The 22121-nt window shown below is 31.4% G+C and overlaps 1 protein-coding gene across 3 annotated transcripts in view; it reads right to left on the reverse strand.

Moving 5' to 3' along the window:
• Nucleotides 1-2383: 2383 nt before the first annotated feature.
• The window catches only part of LOC114324242 (glutathione hydrolase 1 proenzyme), a 128740-nt gene continuing 109002 nt past the window's right edge, over nucleotides 2384-22121 (reverse strand). For all 3 annotated transcript variants that reach the window (XM_028272032.2, XM_028272030.2, XM_028272031.2), the window contains 2 exons: nucleotides 21072-21188; nucleotides 2384-2699 (listed from right to left, as the gene is read on the reverse strand). In XM_028272032.2, coding sequence (XP_028127833.2) covers nucleotides 2544-2699; nucleotides 21072-21188 — 273 coding nt within the window. In that variant the 3' untranslated portion in view covers nucleotides 2384-2543. The remainder of the gene's footprint in view (nucleotides 2700-21071; nucleotides 21189-22121) is intronic.

The raw sequence follows: 22121 nt of genomic DNA on the forward strand, positions 1-22121 counted from the left end.
CCCAATAGAAAGTTTTATTTTTTTATTTTTTTTTTATACATTTTATGATTGTAAGTATATTTATTATATAATTTTATTTTTAGAAAATACGTATTTAGTTAAAAAAATTTCCGACAATTAATGTTCAGAAATCATTTGTGGCATGTTTAATGTGTTTGTGTGTGTTTAATTTTTAATTATTTTAATTTTTGGCACTGTTTTAATAAAAATGTTTGAGAAGTAGTAAGTATAAATTAGGTAGTTTAATATTTAAATAAAATATAAATAAAAAGTATATTAATTTCGTTTAAATCATATAATAGAAGTATAACTTCTTACGTGCGTACAAAGACACACACATTCTTTTTTTTTTTTAAATTAAGTGATACATTGTAAGTTTTTAATTTCAAGAGATTAAACCATTTTTGGCATACCGTTTATCTGGTTTTGAGATTTATTTAGTATTGATGAGAATTGAAGCAAAATGATGTTTAACTATTCAGAAGAGTTTATATTATTTAAAAATCAATAAAAAGATGACATATTCCAAACTTTTGGACATAATATGTGTAGATATATTATCTATTATAATTGCACTTTATTTCGATTGTTATATAATTTTGTTTGTAATTCTGTATTGCACATTCCTTCAAGCAATTAAACTTTTGTTTTTATTGGAATAAAAATGTTTTGAAGGTTAAGGCACTTGCGCTTTTAAGGATAATTACCCATAATCCTCTCGATATACATTTACATCGCCCGCCTGAATATAAATGCATAAAAACTGGACTATATATCGCCCCAACCACGCTGGGGCTGTTAAACAGAGGAATTCTCAATTTATAAGAGGGCGTACGTTGTGAGTGGTAGTTAATGGATTTCAAATTGTTGGCAATATGGAAAAAGTGGCCAAAATATAATGACGTTCATAATGGCAGGGGTATTTTTTGATTATACTCGCTTTGGGGTAGAAGCCACGGATGTATGAACATGGCAGATCATTTATTAATTGACTTTTATTATTACTAATTGACTATTAGATTACAGATATTATTTAAAGTTTAAAATTAGTATCTCTTTGTTATGTAACTACCACAGCGTTTGGCAGAATTCAGAATTTAAATCTGCATTTTTAGTTTTTTTAATAGCTGACGTGACTTTTGCAATGGTAATCGGGAGTCCTATTTGGCACTCAATGATATTCTGCTTTTCATATACAAAAGTTACTTCCACATATTATTTCTTCCAAATGTTTAGTTTTTATTCCACACTTAAAAGTAGTGTGCCTTGATTATCTTTCAAACACTTAACTCTTCTAGGCTTGTATAGGCCTACTGCTTTTTTAACTTTTTTGTGCATATTGAATGAATCGTGTTTATGTTGCAATAGCTGTAATTCCGCACATTGCTGTCTTAGTGGTGTATCATGTAAAATATACCAGAAACAAAATCGAGAAAATTCGCTTATCCTGACGAACTGGCCTTTGGCTTCCAATATAGTAACAAAATGGCAGATCCAATATGGCCGAAAGAAATTCGAAAATTTTATTTTAAACCAAAATTTATTTAACATTTTATATTATACATGTTCTTTATGAAGCACAATATTTAGAACCAATTACGTACAACATACGCTCATACATACTCAACAATCGCCAGAATCATGTGTTATACGTCATTTCCCACTTTCGTATTCAAACAACTGCCAACAATGCAAAGGCAGTTATCGGCAGCTAAACGAAAGTGATTCTGTGTCTTCTTACTATATATTTTATGATTAATAAACATTAGTCGCAGAATTATGCAGAATTTTGTACTTTTTAAATGTGTCTTTACATATTTTTGACTATTTCAAGTATATTTTCACTATTTACGCATTCATAAATCTAAGGCTTTTATTGTTACTAAATCTTAAGATAACTTACATCTTACATTACTATATACTTAGAAAAGAAGAATCTGCTTTACAGCGATAAAATTGATAAACTGCAAAACGTTTTACAGAGTTTTTAATACACGCGTTCTTTTTCACTTTCTCTGCTGGCCAAAATAACTTCGGATATGGCTCACTTGTTCCTGAGCTATGAACCAGAATACATAGTGTCTGATCTTTATACCTGCGTATTACGACTCTACGATAGTATGAGAAAACAACTGTAAACATGAAAATCCATAGATAGTGACTTTTTTTTCGCCTCATGACCACGTTTTCAGCATTTGCAACGACTGTGGGTCGAGCGGAAAGGCCACATTGCGATTGTGGATAATCTAGACAGATCATAAGCCGTTGGCTATTTCAAAGGCCTAAAGAAATAAGTATATGATTGTCTGTTGATAGCTATGTGTATCACACACATTTTTGCGCCAGGAGTTTTACATTGCTTTTTAAAGAAAAAGTGTTAAAATAATATTTAAATACTTATAATAATATATTCTGTACAGTATTATACATTATGTAATACGTAATTTATTTAATACTTTAAACAATAAATTACGCCTGCGAGAAAGCTTTTACACTCCTCTCTAAATAGATTCACAAATAACTAATTTATATTGTGAACGTTATCACAGATATGTCACTGTTCCAGATCTCCGCCTATCCCAAACTCCTGTAACGGACCCTTTTCGTGTTGATATACACGTAGCTGCAGCGAATCCCTGTCCATCATTGTAAGTGACGTTGTGGCCTATTTTCTTCAAGCCAGCTTCAATCTCGGGAGCCTGAAAAATTACTCTGTTTTAGTATCAAGCTAAAAGGATACAAATGTATTTTACCAAGATAACTGAAATAAGTTTTATAAACTACACGCATAACTGTATACCCAGATTTAGTCTCTAAAATATTTTCTGATTTTCATATACCGTCAGCACGTGAATATTGCGAAAGAAATATTTTATCGCTATTTCCACCACCATAAAAAATATAACTATATGGGGTATGTTATATTAATTGTAAAATTTCTAATTCATAAATGGTCTTTTATATTTCCTTGAAGATAAAATTGTTCCTTATATTAATACAAAAATGACATAGGTATGTGTTAAACGTCATTTAATTTTTATACAGTGCTAGTTAAAAGTCCGTCCCCCCTCGTATTTTTTGAACGGTTATAGGTCTGGATCCCGCGTATGAAAAAAAAGTTGATTAATAGCAAGCTGAAAATTTGTTAATAGCTTAAGGGTGTCTAGTCGGATAAACTTTGATATATGGGAACACTGGAACAGGGGCAGTTTTAATTGTGGAACAGGTTAAAAATTTCGAACGGTCAGACCACGAAAACGGCACATTTATTTTGTCCGACAGAACAGACTTAAACTCTACGAACAGAGATCAAACTCTCATGCCAAAATCAGACTGCTATTTATCATCTGTCATTATTCCTGTCATTTGATATATTCTACATGTTCTACTCATTAAAACTCCTGCTATTTGGTGATAAATAGCAGTCTGATTTTTGCATGAGAGTTTAATCTCTGTTCGGAGAGTTTAAGTCTGTTCTGTCGGACAAAATACATGTGCCGTTTTCGTGGTCTGACCGTTCCAAATTTTTAACCTGTTCCACAATTAAAACTTCCCCTGTTCCAGTGTTCCCCTATATCAAAGTTTGTCCGACTAGACACCCTTAAGCTATTAACAAATTTTCAGCTTGCTATTAATCAACTTTTTTTTTATACGCGGGATCCAGACCTATTATACTTATGATAGTTAAATTTGGAGGGAGAAAATAAACGGATGTAGGCTTCTCAAAACTAGTTATAACAGGTGACGTAATAGTGACAGATGACGTTACAGAGTCACTGTGACCGAAAATTTTAAATGGGACCTTATGGCAAGTGATACCTCGTTTAAAAGTTATTCAAAATACCTATTCAGCCATACTAATGTTTTTGGATTTAAGTTGATTTTGATTTTGGTGAATAAATTAAATCAATATAACATTGTAGTCTCGAATTTAATTAAAAAAAAATTTAAACATCCGCCTATGGTATTTTTGCCAATAAAGTTGACGTTTTTCAGTTCTCTAGTAGTTTTTACGTAAACCTCAACCTTTTTGACAAGTAACCGTAGGCGGCAGTTTGAATTTTTATTAACTAAATGCGAAACTACAATTTTATATTTATTTCATTTATTCACCAAAATAAGCTTAAACTCAAACAAAATTAATATGACTAAATAGATATTTTGAATACCTTTCAAACCAGGTATCACTTGCGATAAGCTCCCATTTAAAATTATCTGTCACGGTGGCGCTGTAAAGTCATCTGTCACTATTACGTTACCTGTCATGCCTAGTTGAGAATCCTACGTCCGTTTATTTCCTCCCTCCAAATTTTACTATTATAAGTATATATAACCGTTTAAAAGATACGAGGGGAAGGGCGGACTTTAAACTAGCACTGTATATACCACGATGAGTTTGCTAAGAACCGGTAAAATCACGCAAAAGATGGAACACCTAATTAAGTTGTGAGATAGTATTCTTATACGTTAGTAGTTGACTTCAGTCATAATTTTACGTATGAATTCGAAAAACATTTTATTTTATTCCCCCATTTCATCTTGATACGATTTTATGCGACGCCGACGTCTCAAAACATAGTTGAAATTATTCTTGATCAGTACTTTAAATTTGGATTAAAAATTATATACATATATATTTGTATCTCAACAGGCCTCAAATGCCCATGGTTTGGAATGGCCCATGGCTCCACGATTTTTATACATTTTCTCCTGTCCATGGCCACAGTTCTTCAATTTGTAATACCGATTGTTTCCAGGCCTTCCTTACACTCTTCTAGCCACTTTTTTCTTGGTCGTCCCCTTCTACTTTATCCTTCCCCTCTTATCAGCGATTCTTTTGCACATCTTCTTATTTTGCACATCGTACTTATTTTATATAATACATAATTAAATTCACTATCAAATATCATATCATTGATATTTTATTAATACTTAATTTAAAATTTAGTTTGACATTCACGAAGTGTCAAACTTAAATGTAAATAACCTGTACTTTACTTAACAAATTCAGATTAAAAACTACTTACTAGCAACGATTTCAGCTGACGTTTAGTGTGTTGGTAGAAAATAAAAGGATTGTGACGTCACATTTTAGATTTTGAGGTCGATTATCTCGAAGACGGTTAGAGATATTGAAATGCCGTTTTCAGATTAGAATTCAGAAGACAACACTACATAAGAATCCATCGATAAATCTGCTCTAAGTATTGCAGAAGCGGCAAAGCAATAACACACAAACTTTGCGAATTTATAAACGAAAAGTTTTCGTTGAAGATAAGGTTTATTCATATTCATCCTGATCTACCATATCGCTTGTGTTCAACCAAACAATACACTTTCAATTTTAAATTCCATTTACACAGATTTTTATTCTTCCAAATTGAGGTGATCATTAAAACCATTATTAAAATGTTGGTCATAGAAATTCCAGATACAAAAAAACATAACCAACGGTTGAATACATTTACCACCATTCAGGATAATTTAAAAATCCAATGAGGACAAATATGTATGAATTCAGCAAACACTCATCCACTCGCCGTGCACTTTACAACCGACAATTTTAAGTAAATATTGGCTTAAAAACCATTCCCCTTCACGCAAATGCATAACAGCAGTAATTAATGTAACATTTACATTATCTCTTCCATTTCAAAATACTGTGTATCCTAAAAAAATATGTATTTGCTATGTTCAAAGTAAACTGATATAATATGTCTCTCTCTGTCTGACTCTTTTCTCTACCATTTTTAGCACAGTCGCCAAAATTGACTAATGAGACTGACCGAAAATTTTTCGGGTTGCGTATCAAAATTTTTTAGTAAGATTGAGGGTGAAGGTCAACTGTTTGATATTAATGCGAAGCAAGTTTTCAATCCTAATAGCACATAATTAATATTGAAAAATATCAAAAATTACTAAAAGATTTTTAAATTGAAAACTTACTGGTACATCCCCATGTATACGCCTCCAAGACTTCTACAATTTGCAAGTCATATGGATGCTGCAGTAAAGACGATAGGGAAGGAATTCTAAACCTTGCAATTCAAATCCCCCGTCTGCAGCCGGCTAGGAACTGAAAGATGCACCATAGTTACTCTACTGAGTAATACGAAATAAAATAAAATAAAAATGTGTGTACCATTTTTATATTCGGCTGCAATACGAAGGAAAAACAATCTTACTTTTTAATTAGAACAAGGAGTGCAGCCAGTCCCTTTAACTGCAGTTTTCTGCTCTTATTGGAGCGTCATCAGAAGGAACGTAGGCACTGTTCTCCTTAATCCAATCAAATCGCATCGAAAAGTTTTCCCAAATATTGCAGCCAAAGTGATGGTAATGGGTGGCTAGCGCCATCTGGCCGTAAAAATACGAAGCAAGTTTTCAATCCTAATAGCACATAATTAATATTGAAAAATATCAAAAATTACTAAAAGATTTTTAAATTGAAAACTTACTGGTACATCCCCATGTATACGCCTCCAAGACTTCTACAATTTGCAAGTCATATGGATGCTGCAGTAAAGACGATAGGGAAGGAATTCTAAACCTTGCAATTCAAATCCCCCGTCTGCAGCCGGCTAGGAACTGAAAGATGCACCATAGTTACTCTACTGAGTAATACGAAATAAAATAAAAATGTGTGTACCATTTTTATATTCATATTTGGGAAAACTTTTCGATGCGATTTGATTGGATTAAGGAGAACAGTGCCTACGTTCCTTCTGATGACGCTCCAATAAGAGCAGAAAACTGAAGTTAAAGGGACTGGCTGCACTCCTTGTTCTAATTGAAAAGTAAGATTGTTTTTCCTTCGTATTGCAGCCGAACTGGTACACACATTTTTATTTTATTTCGTATTACTCAGTAGAGTAACTATGGTGCATCTTTCAGTTCCTAGCCGGCTGCAGACGGGGGATTTGAATTGCAAGGTTTAGAATTCCTTCCCTATCGTCTTTACTGCAGCATCCATATGACTTGCAAATTGTAGAAGTCTTGGAGGCGTATACATGGGGATGTACCAGTAAGTTTTCAATTTAAAAATCTTTTAGTAATTTTTGATATTTTTCAATATTAATTATGTGCTATTAGGATTGAAAACTTGCTTCGTATTTTTACGGCCAGATGGCGCTAGCCACCCATTACCATCACTTTGGCTGCAATATTTGGGAAAACTTTTCGATGCGATTTGATTGGATTAAGGAGAACAGTGCCTACGTTCCTTCTGATGACGCTCCAATAAGAGCAGAAAAATGCAGTTAAAGGGACTGGCTGCACTCCTTGTTCTAATTAAAAAGTAAGATTGTTTTTCCTTCGTATTGCAGCCGAATATAAAAATGGTACACACATTTTTATTTTGTTTGATATTAATTTTAATATTATATAGTTACCTGCACGGTTTCTTAATTAGTCCATTGAAATGTTACATTTAAGGTTACATTTCTTAGAGGAGTCAATTTTATTTTTTTAATGTGTAGGGGGATTCAGTAGAAACTTAATTTCAAGTTTTTGGGGTCGCCGCCTTTGTCCCCCGGCCGCAATCTTAGAAAAAGGGGTGCAAAGGGCTTTTGCGCTGTGTCTTTTAAACCAGCAACCATACAGAAAATTTAATTATACATAAAATATGGCAAATTAAATTTTCTACAATTTTATATCTATTAATTATAATCGTCAAGTGACCAACAAAAAAGTTATAAACAAAAATAAGAGAAATTTTTGTAAAAAGTTTCCTTTTGGAGGTTATAACTTTTTTCCGTTCATTTTACAATAAAACAACATTGTAGCTATTTTGTAAAGGATTTTTTAGCAAACAATTTCGCTTAAAAGTTGTTTCATTTTATTTATTTATTCAGGTTTTACAGCGCTCCCAACTTGACCAGATTCTAGAATTCTCATAGGAATACAATAAAAACAAAACCTTGGGCTTACTTTTCTATCTTAGTCCATTCTTTCACGGTTTTTGCTCTAAATTTTAAACAACCGCTTGGATTGACATGAAATTTGGCATACGTATAACTTACATGTCAAAGAAAAAAAGTGATATTTTGCCGATGTGTGCTTTTGCCCTGGGGGTGACTTTCACCCCCTTATATGGGTGAAAAAAATATATATCCAAAATAAGTCCGGAAATGGGTAAACTGACTAATTTTAAGTAACTTTTGTTCTATAGAGCTTTTTCGATAAGACAACACTTCTCTCGAGTTATTTGCGAATGAATATGTTCATTTTTCAACAAAATAACCACATTTTTAGACGGTTTTTTGCAAATAACTCAAAAAGTAAGTATTTTTTTCGAAAAAAACGTTCTTCGCAAAAATATAGCCTATAAAAAAGTAAAAAAATGGTGTACGCGTTAGGTCTCTGGATCTCGTAGAACCAAAGTTATAGCCAATGAAAAATGGATTCATATTCACCAAATTTCAAATAGAATATTTCGACGTGAAGTATCCAAAAAACTAAGCACTTTTTGGAGAAAACCTATTATAACTTTTTTAAAGTGTTTAAAATAAGCTTTATTTCTGTTCTTACAAAAAGTTTCTAGCATTAAATTTAAGCAAGTTACGCTCAAAATAAAGTTGGTCTCTTTTGTTTTTGCAAAAAAAAATCGGGAAGACCACCCCCTAATTAGCAACTTACACGAAATTAATCGTTACCGCTCCACAAATTATTTTACTTATGTGGTGTTTATATGATCTGTAAGTTTCATCGATTCAAACTCCTTATTTTTGAAAAAATTTGGTTTCAAAATAAAATTTTTAACAATTTAAATTTTGAAAAATATGCTTTTTTTCAAAATAACTTAAAAATTGTTAGAGATCCCAAAAATCTCGAAAAACAAAAAAGTCAGTTTTGCCTTTTTAAATATCATGTATTTTTTTGTTTTTCTGTCAGACAAAAATTGATTAAGATTTGGTGTTTCTAAATTTGCATACATTAGTGATCAGTGACTCGTTCAACCCGTTTTAACTACAGCTTTTTCAATAATAAGGACTTTGTAACCGATGAAACTTACAGATCATATAAACAATATATACACGAGTCAAGAAACTTGTGAAGTCGTAACGATTACGTTCATTTAAGATACTAATTAGGGGGTGATTTTCTCGATTTCTTTACCAAAACCAAAAGGGACTAAATTTATTTTGAGCGTAATTTGTTGAATTTTGATGCGAGAAATTTTTTTATAAAACAAAAATGAAGCTTCTTTTAAACACTTTAAATAAGTTGTAAGGAGTATTCCCCGAAATGTGCTTCATTTTTGGTTATTTCACGTTAAAGTATTCCATTTGGAATTTGACGAATATGAACCTATTTTTCATTAGCTATAACTCTGCTTCTACTAGATTTAGAGACGTGATATATACACCATTATTTAAAATTTTTTACAGGCTATATTTTTGCTATAAATGTTTTTTCGACAAAATTCTTACTATTTGAGTTATTTGCGAAAAACCGTCTAAAAGCGTGGTTATTTTGTTGGAAAAATGAACATATTCACTGCGAAATAACTCGAAAAGTATTGACTTAGTGAAAAAACTCTATAGAACAAAAGTTACTTAAAATTAGCCAGTTTATCTATTTCCTGACTTTTTTTGGACGAATGTTTTTTCACCCCCAAAAGGGGGTGAAAACCACCCCCAGGGCAAAAGCACATATCGGCACAATATCACTTTTTTTCTTTGACTTGTTAGCTCTGTGTATGCCAAATTTCATGTCAATCCAAGCGGTTCTTTAAAATTTAGAGATTTTGCAATATTTTACCGTTAAAGAACGGACTATCTATATATTTATTTATTATGATTTTAATACTCCTATGCTATTATTAAGCTATTTTGATCCTTTTCTAGGCCACCTAGGAGGTATCCCCAATAGGCCTAATCCATGGACAATTTCTAGACAAAATATTATTATTTATTATTATATGTTGAAAAAGATTTATCATAGTTATTATTTTTTCATTTTTTCGATGGACCAGGCTGCGAGTCAAGATCTAAATCAGAATCCGAGGTAAATTTTTGTGGTATAATGAGAGTTAGAGTTGGCGCCATTGTCGGTAATTCATCTACCAATTAATTTTCTTCAATAATTAATGTTGATATGTCCACTATGTTTCTGCAATTTCCACCACCACAAAAGAGGCACACTGCTGACTGAACATTTGTGGTCTGCTTTTCGGCAAACATATGCACTTCCAGTTTCCATTGCATCTGCTAAAGATGAATTTTATAAGCTCGGGGGTACTGGAGCCTTGGAAGTTTGGATTGGTATCAAAAATTTTACATGCTTTTTCCAGCCCCAATTTTATGGATCACAATGTTTACCGAGCCATGACTGAATCTGGTGATACACTCGGAGTCTGTGGAAACGGGCTGCATCTTGTGTTGGAGGAAGTGAGAATAGATTAAATGCATTTTTTGTCACTGTTTTAGCGAATCGTTTGAATCTCAGGGTTTTCAGAGAATCGTCTTTATTTCGCCATATAAAGAGATGAAAAACTTTCGCCGACAACAGTGAGTAAAGATGGCTCGACTTTCCCACTGACAAATTTTCCCCAGAGGTTTCTTACAAATATGTAAATTAACTACCACTCATGATGCGCTCTTACAAAAAAAAAAACAAAATGCTTATCTAATCACAAAAATATAAATTTTACCCACAAGACTCTCAATAGTATTATCTATAAAACTAAAAATACTTTTCACAATTTTTAATATGACTGCAAGTGGCCAAATAGGTTGTAAGAATAAGTTAAGTAGAGGGAAACCGACTGCTGTGCCACCTAGGATAAATTATAATAAAAAAAGTAACAGCAGGCAGATATTCAGTCCGGTACGGAAGAAGAATAATGTAACTGCAAATTTTGTCAATTCTTGTTTATTGCGTAATTGAGTTCTAAAATACTATGTACAGATGATACAAAAACGAGCGAAATTTAAAAATGTGCTGAGCCACTATAGGGTAGTTGCGTCGTTACTGAAATACGCGCTATGTTAGACCTTGTTTCAGATGCATAATGACGCAACTGTAGATAGGGTTGAAAATGGGGCGATTAAATTAAGATAATGAAATTCGAACCAATATAGATGAAAATAAAAGCCATCGTTTAGCCTCCTAGACGATTACTCTTCATATCCCTATTTTAAATATTTAAAAATCGTTTTTTGCTCTTCTGAAGAATTTTGCATTTTGCGGTTGCGTCATTCTTCTTCTGGACCGGCGAATTTGCCTTCAAATAACTTTTTGGGCCTTTTCTATACATTATACTTAAGGTTCTAAGTTTTATAGTGAGGAGAAAGGTCAAAAATAGATTAATAATAGCATAAGAATGTTAAAATCATAATAAATTGTATGAATAAAAAAATATATGGATAGAAAAGTAAGCTTAACGTTTTTTTTTAATGTACCCTATGAGTATTCGAGAGTATGGTCAAGTTTGGAGCGCTCTAAAACCTAGATAAATAAATATAATTAAACACTTTTATAGTGGAAATTATTCACTGAAAAACCTTCTACACAATTTCTATAATGTTATTTTATTTTAAAATAAACTGAAAAAATATAACATCCAAAAGGAAACTTGTTAAAAAATTTTTAACTTACTTTTGTTTATATCTTTTTTGTCGGTCAGTTGACGATAAAAAGGAATAGAAACAAAATTTTAGAAAATTTAATTTGCTACATTTTATGTTCTAGTAGATTTTCCGTAGGGTTGGTAATTTACGAGATATAGCGCGAAAGCTCTTTGCACCCCTTTGCCAAGATGGCGGCCGGGGGACAAGGGTGGCGACCCCAAAATCTTGAACTTAAGCTTCTACTGATCCCCTCGACACTGAAGGTGGATATGAGCTATTACCTCCGATTTCGTTGCATCTCCATAGATTTGCATTAAAATTGGTGACTGGTTAGAGGATATCTCAAGGAACAAAGTTGATATGGTGCCAACTTGCGCTTTTACTCTGGGGGTGGATGCCACCCCTTCTCGGGGGTGAAAATTATTTTATTGCAAATAACCCATAATTGGATAGAGGGACAAATTCTAACAAAAATTTGTTATATAAAAAAAAATTAAAATAAGTCAAAACTTTTTGAGTTACTGAAGATCAAAGATTTTAATTTTTCTTGAGAAAAATCCATGTTTTTAACCGATTTTTCATCAATAACTCAAAAACTATAAGTTTATACAAAAAAGTTATTATTACCAAAATTGAAACTAATAAAAATCTAAGTAAACCCTTTACTAGAAAAATATTTTAATATTAACTAAAAGTGAGTTATAGGTAATTGAATATACAGGGTGTCCCGAAAAGATTGGTCATAAATTATACCACAGATTCTGGGGTCAAAAATAGGTTGATTGAACCTCACTAACTTATATACACTTGTGCACACAAAAAAAGTTACAGCCTTTTGAAGTTACAAAATGAAAATAGAATTTTTTCCATATATTGAAAACTCTTAGAGATTTTTTATTGAAAATGAACATGTGGCATTCTTATGGCAGAAACATCTTAAATAAAAATTAAAGTTAAATTTGTGCACCCCATAAAAATTTTATGGGGGTTTTGTTCCCTTAAACCCCCCAAACTTTTGTGTACGTTCCAATTAAATTATTATTGTGACACCATTAGTGAAACACAATGTTTTTAAAACTTTTTTGCCTCTTAGTACTTTTTCGATAAGCCACTGTTTATCGAGATATTTTGAATATTTGTCGAATACACAACATATTTGTATATGGTTAAGTACGATTATAGAGACCTGTTATTAATTTGAAAATTTATTTATAATTTACATTTTTAGGTATATTTTGAAAATGAAGCCACATCTCGATAAAAGGTGACTTATCAAAAAAAGACTAGGAGGCAAAAAAGTTTTAAAAACACTGTATTTAACTAATGGTACCAAAATAATAGTTCAATTGGAACGTACACAAACATTTCGGGGGTTTAAAGGAACAAAACTCCCATACATTTTTTATGTAAATATATTAAAAAATAACCCGCATCTCGATAAAAACTGGCTTATCGAAAAAATAATAGGAAGCAAAAAAGTTTCAAAAACGTTGTGATTAACTAATGGTACCACAATAATGAATTAATTGGAACGTACACAAAAGTTTGAGGGATTAAAGGGAACAAATCCCCCATAAAATTTTTATGGGGTGGACAAATTTCACTATAATTTTGTTTTTAGATGTTCCTGCCATAAGAATAATACATGTCCATTTTCAATCAAAAACTTTTTTTATGAGCACATTTGTACTAAGTTAAGTTAGGTTTAATAGAACTATTTTTGACCCCAGAATATATGGTATAATTTTAGCCCAATCTTTTCGGGACACCCTGTATATTTTTTTCGAGCGAATAAAAACATCTAAGTACTCAAGCTCAAATAACGGGAAAATGGTGCATTTTATAACATAAACTTATTTAACATGTGTCAAAGTACTTAAAAATATCTATCAAACGAGCCCCCGAATATGTTGATAGCATTAAAATTTATGCACCAAAATTTTTTCAAAATTTATTTTTTTAAAATGTTTCCAAAAAATGTTATTGTTTTTTTTTTAATAACTCCATCTATTTTTCAGATATCAGGTTTATCTAAAAACCGTTTTAAAAATAATTCCAAGGGCTATTTAATCACGTTAAATCTAATCTTTTAGACGCCTTATTTTTTTTTAATAAAAGGTTAAATGGCACCGGTTGCATGGTTTTCACAGCAAAATTTAAGATTTAAACGTTTCTATCTCTGTTATTTTTACCCTATGGAAATAGTAAAACAGGAAAAATATTTGACACAGAAAAAAATAAATTTTGGGTATATATCGTTTTTTACGTACTTATATTGAGTATTTTTGGAGTTATTATCAAAAGAATAATGAAAATTACAATACTTTTAAAAATTATGAATTCTTAACTGGTCCAAATTATTGAAATCATTACTTATACTAATATAAAAAATTTGTTGTAAGGATTACTATAAATTTTAATTTTTGTGGAAATGGCGTATGTTTTATTTTTCACTTTTTCCTAAAAAACTCGAAAGGGTTCTTTTATTTCCATCATAACTTGCTTAATTTTGACGCCATTAACTTTAACTGAAGCTCATTTAATAGCTATTCTGAAGTACGTTGACAAATTATTAGAAGGTATATTTTATACATTGCATCGTTTTCCCGTTATTTAAGCTTGAATACTTAGATTTGGATACTCGTCGAAAAAAAGACACATTCAATTGATTCAATTGCCAATAACTCACTTTGACCTAACATTAGTTTACTTCTTTAAGTGAGAAATGTATTCAGTTTTTTATTATCATTAATTTCAGTAAGAATAACTATTTTGTAAAAGCTTATAGTTTTTGAGTTATACGTGAAAAACCGATTTAAAATATGCATTTTTTTACTAAAAAATAAAATTTTTGGTCTTTTTTAACTCAAAAAGTGTTGATTTATATTAATAACTTGATATAACATATTTTGCTTATAAATTGTCCCTCTATCGACTTATGGTATTATTTCTAATAAAATAATTTTCACCTCCGAGAAGGGGTGGCATCCACCCCAGGGTAAAAGCGCAAGTTGGCATCATTTCACCTTTGTTCCTTAAGATACCCTCTAATTACTCACCAATTTTCATCAAAATCGATGGAGGTTCAACGAAATCGGAGGTGAAAACCTTCAGTTACTCCACTACTAATATACTTTTTCTCAATAATCCCCTCATCTAGAATGTAGGAGTTTATAGGAGTAGTTTTTTTATAGCCTTTTTCAATTCGAATTGTCAAATAAAGGCCTTTCCCTTTTCTGGCCAGTTGTGTGTCAGGCGTTTCCATATTGGTCCTGCGACTCATTTCATGTCGTCGCTCCAGCGCATTTGTGGTCTTCCTCTTGGTCTCTTCGCTTCGTATGGTCGTCAGTTTCCAACTTCTTTATTCCATTTAGCATTTTTGAAACGTTTGTTATATCCAACCTATTTCCATTTTAATGTAGCTGCTTGTTCCACGGCGTCCCTTACTTTTGTTTTGTACCGGGTTGCATCGTTAGCCTGTCGATAATGTGTGAGATGTCAAGCATCTGTCGTTGCATGGCTCGCTGAGATTTTCGAATCTTGTCCATATTCGCCTTAAATGTGCAAGATATCTGGACAAAGCAGGCGAAAATGATATAATTAGTAACAAACTATTAAAGCAGTATTTTTGTGATGTTGGCAACGTTAGCAACGTTGGTAGGTTGGCAACGTTGGTATAGAGGAGTAAGAATGTGTTATAATTTCTGTGTGTAATAATCTCGATTTACGCGACTTACAACAGAAAATACTTCAAGAAATTTGAACAGTATATAAACTTTAGCAGACTCTATATGTGTAGTGATAAAAAATTTCTCTTTCAAATGGATTTAGTGAGTGAATATTACATAAACGTCAACAGTGAAAAACTAATGTAAACATACCTAAGTAATTAAACTAATTAGGGACAGCTGATAACAGCGATAGGTGAAGACGGGTCACGACCAGTGTTGCCAATCGCATTTCTCTAGATTATCCGATGATCTCTCGAAAAATATCCGATTTGTCACGAAAAGGTACGCTAGGTCAAAAATTATTCTGTTATTAAAATCACTGTTGCCAATGTTATTCTTTTAGTCCCCTTAACAACCATCAAATAACAAAATCCGTTGTTCGTACGCCAATCAGTTGATTGTAATCAATTATCATTATGATAATTAACATAATTGATTGATTAATTAATTATTAATTATCAATTAACGTAACAATTATTAACATAATTGATTAATTAATCAATTATTCTCATAATTGTAATCAATTATGTTTTCAGCAACCCAATCAAAGTTGATTCGATCAAAGTTTCTGATTAGCGTTCGAACAACCGGCCCTTTTAGGGGAGTGCAATTAGAACAAAAACATGCATTGTTTCGGAAAAATTCAATCCAGCTTATATTTTTCTAAAACTTTTTTTGTTAGTTTATATACATGTTAAATTAAAAAGTTCTACTCGCAGATTTGGCCGCTAATTATTTATTAATTCTTTAAACAATAACAATTGTTTTGTACAAATAATATTAAAAATATCGTTAAATTTATCATTTTACTTTGATCAAATATATTTCTATTTTGTTTTTGATTATGCTGAATCCGAATATGGCATTACAATTTAAAAATTCTTATACAGAAGCTCTTATACAGTGTGTCTGCGTAGCTAGGTACCACATGGAAAACTTTTTTATTATCAATTTTACGAAAAAAAAGTTATTCTTAATGAAAGGCTCTGAATAGTCAAAAATCTAAAACTCAACCATCAGATATCAAATTTTATCAATTTTATACGAGTGTTGTCAAAAATATGAATTTCGTTAAAGAGTAAAGTACCTTTATATTCCAACATATCAAAAAATGCTATTATGAAAAGTTGTTTGAAATTAGAAACTATGTCTAAATATACAATTACATTATTCTAATCGACAAAAAATTTAAATTGTTTCTCAAATTACAAATCTCAAATTAAAAACTTTTTTAATTTTATACGAGATATGTAAAGAATATGAATTTTTCTTAAGAGTTAAGTGCCTTTATTATTCACAATATTTTAATTAGAAGGATGTAATTGAACACTAAAACAATTTTTTTAATTCCAAACAACTTTTCTTAATAACAATTTTCGATATTGTGAAATGTAATGGTACTTTACTCTTGAGTAAAATTCAAATTTTTTGACATACCTTGTATGACATTAATTAAATGTGATATTTTATGATTGCATCTTAGATTACATACGATGCAGAGTATTTTATAAACAATAACTTTTTTTCGTAAAACTGATAATAAAAAAGTTATCAATAGGTTCCAAGTTACGCAGACTGTATAAGAGCTAAAAAAATTTTTTTTGCCGAACATTTATTGTTGTTGAAGCTTATTATTAAATGTATTTTAGGTAAGTTTTACAGAAAAAAGTTTTGATCACTTTGTACAAACATTTTTTTAGCTGGTAATTTTCGGTTTTTGTATTACATTTTTGTTATCTTTCTTAATTTTCTTAAAAAGAAATAGTTTATTTGATTTCTAAAGTAAAATAATTCAGTGCATTTTAGAGATTTTATCCTAAGCTTTTAAAAAAACTCTTATAAAAATGTAATAGATCTGTTCAAACTTGAGTAATACCCTCTTAAATTGGTGGTAATTCTATAAAACTACGAAGATTCCAAAAATGACATTTTTTGAGACGTCGTATCATTTGAATTAAAATTTTGAGATTTTTTTGAAATAAACATCATTTAGCAAGATGCTTGAAAGGTAAGTTGTGCAAAACTGAGAGTTGTATAAGAAAAACTGTATTAGTTACACATTTTTAAATAATTTTTAAACAAAATTTATGTAAGGCTCACTTTCCGCCCACACCGTAGTTATGCCCATACATTTTATATCTTTTTAGTATAACCATAAGATAGCTTAATTATTCTTCTTTCATGTTCAATTTGTAAAATTTCATTCGATCCATTAGTTAAAGAATTACATTAAAGTAACTCAACCATGCACTTCGCCGTACGTTGGTTTACAGTGCGCCAATGTTTGTGAGAAGGGTGACTTTAGCGTTATAATTCAAAAATTATAGAAGATTCAGATTTCATTTTAGAAAGTTCTTTATATAAGGTTTTTTTTGTAAGATTTTCTGAATTTTTCAATGGTCGTCAGTTTTTCCCTAAAGTTTCTATTTTCGGAGTTATTTAAAAAAACATCTAATTTCGTAGTTCATTTGTTTAATAAAAAATGAAGCACCCACTTCTCGGGTAGAACTTTTTGATATGTTGTTTATTAAACATTTCTTAATGAAATTACAAAAAGTTCTAGCTTGTTGGATTTTTTCCAAAGTGAAAATCTATATGCACTCCCCTATTTCTGGATTCTCTATTTCACGGTTTAAAAATTTTCGTTTATAGATGAAAATCTCGTATCCTAGCTGATTATTACCTAATTCATGTATGTAAATACTATTTACTTACTATTATTATATTATTCGTATTTTGTTTTATCGTAAGTGTTAAATTCTAAATAAATAAATAAATCTAAATATTTCATTATTTGGATCGTTATATTAAATTATTATTATTATTTAAGTAAAAAAAAACATTTTAAATATTATTTTATTGAAACGTAATAACTACCTAAAACTAGGTACTGGAAAAATAAATAATAAATAAATCAATACAAAATAAACTACAGCTACATTCATAGCATAGGCGCAAAATTTCTGGCCAATGCTTTTAAAATGCATTATTTTTTTCGAGTCCTGAGTTACTTAAGCACTGCACTACATAAAATGAAAATAAAACTAAATCGTGCGTGAATTAGCTTTCATACGTTTAAAGACTAAAAACTAAAAACTCATAAATAACATCGGACTGCAGACGGTTTTTGAAATTTGAATTGTATTTAGTATGCCTTAAGTGGATGCACTTGTGCATTTAAATTCTAAACAAAAGAATCGGCACATGTCCCTTTTGTCAAAAGATGAAAAGTATCGGATGTCACTAACATTCATCCAGTTATAGGCTATTTATAAAAATTTGGGTGGAACCAAACAAAATTAATGTGTTGTTGGTGTTGGGAATATATGGATGAGAAAGTTTTAGTCGATGGTAGATACACTGAAAAATATCCGCAAATATCCGATTTATTTAAAGATACGAAGAAGATACGACAACTCTCAAAAAGGTACGCAAATCGGATAATTATCCGCCGATTGGCAACACTGGTCACGACAAAATAAATTGCGACGTTGCCGGATTTCCAATAAAGTGTGTCCAATTAGGAAATCGAAATAGAAATAAAGTAGAAATAAAGTGGTATTTGTAGTCCTGATTGTTACTGGAGATCTGACGGGTCGACCGGTCAATAGTGTCACTTGCGCGGGGCTACAAGTACTACAAGATCTATAGAACCGCAACCTTCTGTCCTGAAGCCTTAGCACGAGGGAAAAAAATGGGTAGTGACAATGAATATGATACGGAGACCAATCAAAACAATAGGCGGAGGGGCGAAGGGGGAGAAAAATTGGAGGAAGATAAAATGGATCGAGTATTAAAAATGTTAGCAAAACTAACCACTGATATTCAGGAAATGAAAGAGGAACAGAAGCAGTATAGACAGGAGATTAAGGAACTAAGGGAAGAAAACGATCATATAAAAAAGGAAAATAAGGATCTGAAGCAAAAAATGGACAAAATCGAGGAGAGGATGGAAGAAACAATGTAATCATACAAGGAATGGACATAAATACATTCAAGGGGAGATATAATACATGTACAGTTTTGACTGAGTGGAAGACTTTACTTACCTTGGTGTGAAAGTAAAGGAAAATGGACATGAAGATAAAGAAATAGAATCCAAAATTACAAAAGGCAACCAGAAATACGGAATGCTGAGATCCTTAATGAAGTCTAAGTTTGTTTCAAGAAAAAAAAAGAAAGATTTTACAAGAGAGTGATTAGAGCTACGGTTTTATATGGAGCTGAATTATGGGTTTTAAGAAAGGCAGATGAAGAAATATTAGAAAGATGGGATAGGAAAATTCTCCAACTAATTTACGGAGGCATAAATACACAAATGGGATGGATAAGAAGGACAAATAAAGAGTTGGAAAAGCTGTATAAGGAACCTAAAATCACCGCAATAATAAAGGCGCATAGAATAAGATGGCTGGGTCATGTGCAAAGATTGGAAAACCATAGAATGACCAGGATGATATTGAACAGGAAACCCGTAGGGAAAAAAAGGAAAGGAAGACCCCGTAAAAGATGGTTTGACAGCGTCCAAGCAAATTTACGAGAACTAAAAATAGATAACTAGAGAAACAAGGTATTAGACACAAGAGAATGGAGAGGAGTAGTAAGAAGAGCGCAAGAGAAATTGTAACAGAAGAATGTGCCATGAATTGTAAAATGAGAGCTATATATATGTATATATTTATTTGATGTATTTTTTAATAGACAAATTAATATTGTATATTGTAGATATGTATAGTGAAAAAAAAATGTAATTGTGTTTTTCACGCCCAGGGCCTACATGGCCTGTTGAGCAAAATAAATAATAATTTTTGTGATAGACCAGATGGTAGAAGGTTAGTGGATCGTCTCAGAAAAATATAAAATGACGTCGAAGAAATTTTTTTTTAAGGATTAGGAAACAACAATGTGAAATGGAAGCACAATAACGGACAAGATGGAAGGAGATAGTGAAGACTAAACCCCGAGAGACTAGACAAGAAGAAGACTTAAACAGTGATACATATACAGCAGATGCAAACCATACAAAAAATAATTATTTATGGCTCCATAGCTCCATCACAAAGAGTCATAAAATTACACCTGATTTTTGCAGGATTTTTTGATAAACATATTTAAAATTTACTACTAATATATTGACCGAAAAATTATTAAGCGTACTCCAGTTGTCGGTGGCACCATTATAAACCTATATATTTACGAAACGAGCCCACTCCCGAAAATTTTCCGAAATAAATAGGTTGTCCGACTCGATATGATAACTAAATAAAAAAAAGAATGTGTGTGTGTACTTTGTACGCACGTAAGAAGTTATACTTCTATTATATAATTTCAACGAAATAAATATACTTAACTGTTTTTATTTGCATTTAATTTAAATATTAAACTAACTTTCTTACCCACCACTTTCAAAAATTTTTGATTAAAACTACCAAAAATTAAAAAAAAAACGTCCGGGATTTGAACCCGCGACCTCTCCAGAGTTCCGGAGCCGTTTTTTAATTCTGAACAATTCATTGTAACTAAGCACATACTGTCTGTGCGCGCATGCGCGCAGAATTATGAAATTTTACTCTCAATCGCGCCTAAAGGAGTATAACTTCAAAAAGTCTCATGAGGTAGGTAATATTTTTTTTAATGGAGGACCCAAGGACCATTACTAATTATTATTTGTTAGTAAATATGTATATTCTATATGCGATATATTAAAACAGTAGTTCACTCAAGAATCTAGTAATTAAAACAATCTAGTAAAAAAAAAACAACTTACTCTAGTCTCATAATCTGGTTCCAGATCTACTTGCATAGGCCATAACTGATGATGAAATCTTTCTAAATCTGACGTCGCTTTTATATCCATATCAAACCATAAATGTCTTACGATCATCTAAAATGATATGTGCAATTTTTATTTATTGAGGTATGAGGATTATTGTAATGAGATTAATATTCGCAATGTTATACAGTATTTTTACATGTTTTTTTACAAATTTTGTATATAACATCGACGCCAACTTTTTTTTAAGTGAAAACTTCTTTAGGGACATTGTGCGATTTTTGTATAGGGGAAAAAGCATTGAATTCGTGACCGTCATTGCGACCGTCATCGCGACCCTCATTGCGACCGTCATCGCTTATGCTATATATTATTTGTATGTATATATAAATTACATAGAAGTATTTAAATTTAAAATAAATGTAAAACCTATTTTAGGATGGGGAAAAAAACATTTATTTCGCGACCGTCATAGCGACCGTCATCTCTTCGACGAAATAAATTTTGTACGTATCTATATGATGTGTATCTATACATAAATTGTGTAGAAGTATTTAAATTTAAAATAAATGTAAAACCTATTTTTCGATAGGGAAAAAGGATTTATTTCGCGACCGTCATCGCGACCGTCATCTCTTCGGCGAAATAAATTTTGTACGTATGTATATGTATTGAAGTGAAAGCTTCTTTAGGGATGTTGTGCACTTTTTGGATGGGAAAAAGTATTAAATGGGCGACCGTCATCGCCTGAAAGAAATAAATTTTTGAAGTAGAAACTTCTTGAGGGTCGTTGTGCACTTTTTGGATGGGGAAAAATTATTAAATTAGTGACCGTCATCGTTTCGACGAAATAAATTTTTGAAGTGAAAATTTCTTTAGGGACGTTGTGCACTTTTTAGATAGGGAAAAATTATTGAATTAGCGAACTTCATCGCGACCGTCATCGCTTCGGCAAAATAAATTTTTAAAGTGAAAACTTCTTTTGGGAACGTTGTGCACTTTTTAGATGGGGAAGAAGTATTGAATTAGCGACCGTCATCGCTT

The sequence above is a fragment of the Diabrotica virgifera genome, chromosome 3 (assembly GCF_917563875.1).
Source record: "Diabrotica virgifera virgifera chromosome 3, PGI_DIABVI_V3a".
NCBI classification, from domain to species: Eukaryota; Metazoa; Arthropoda; class Insecta; order Coleoptera; family Chrysomelidae; genus Diabrotica; species Diabrotica virgifera.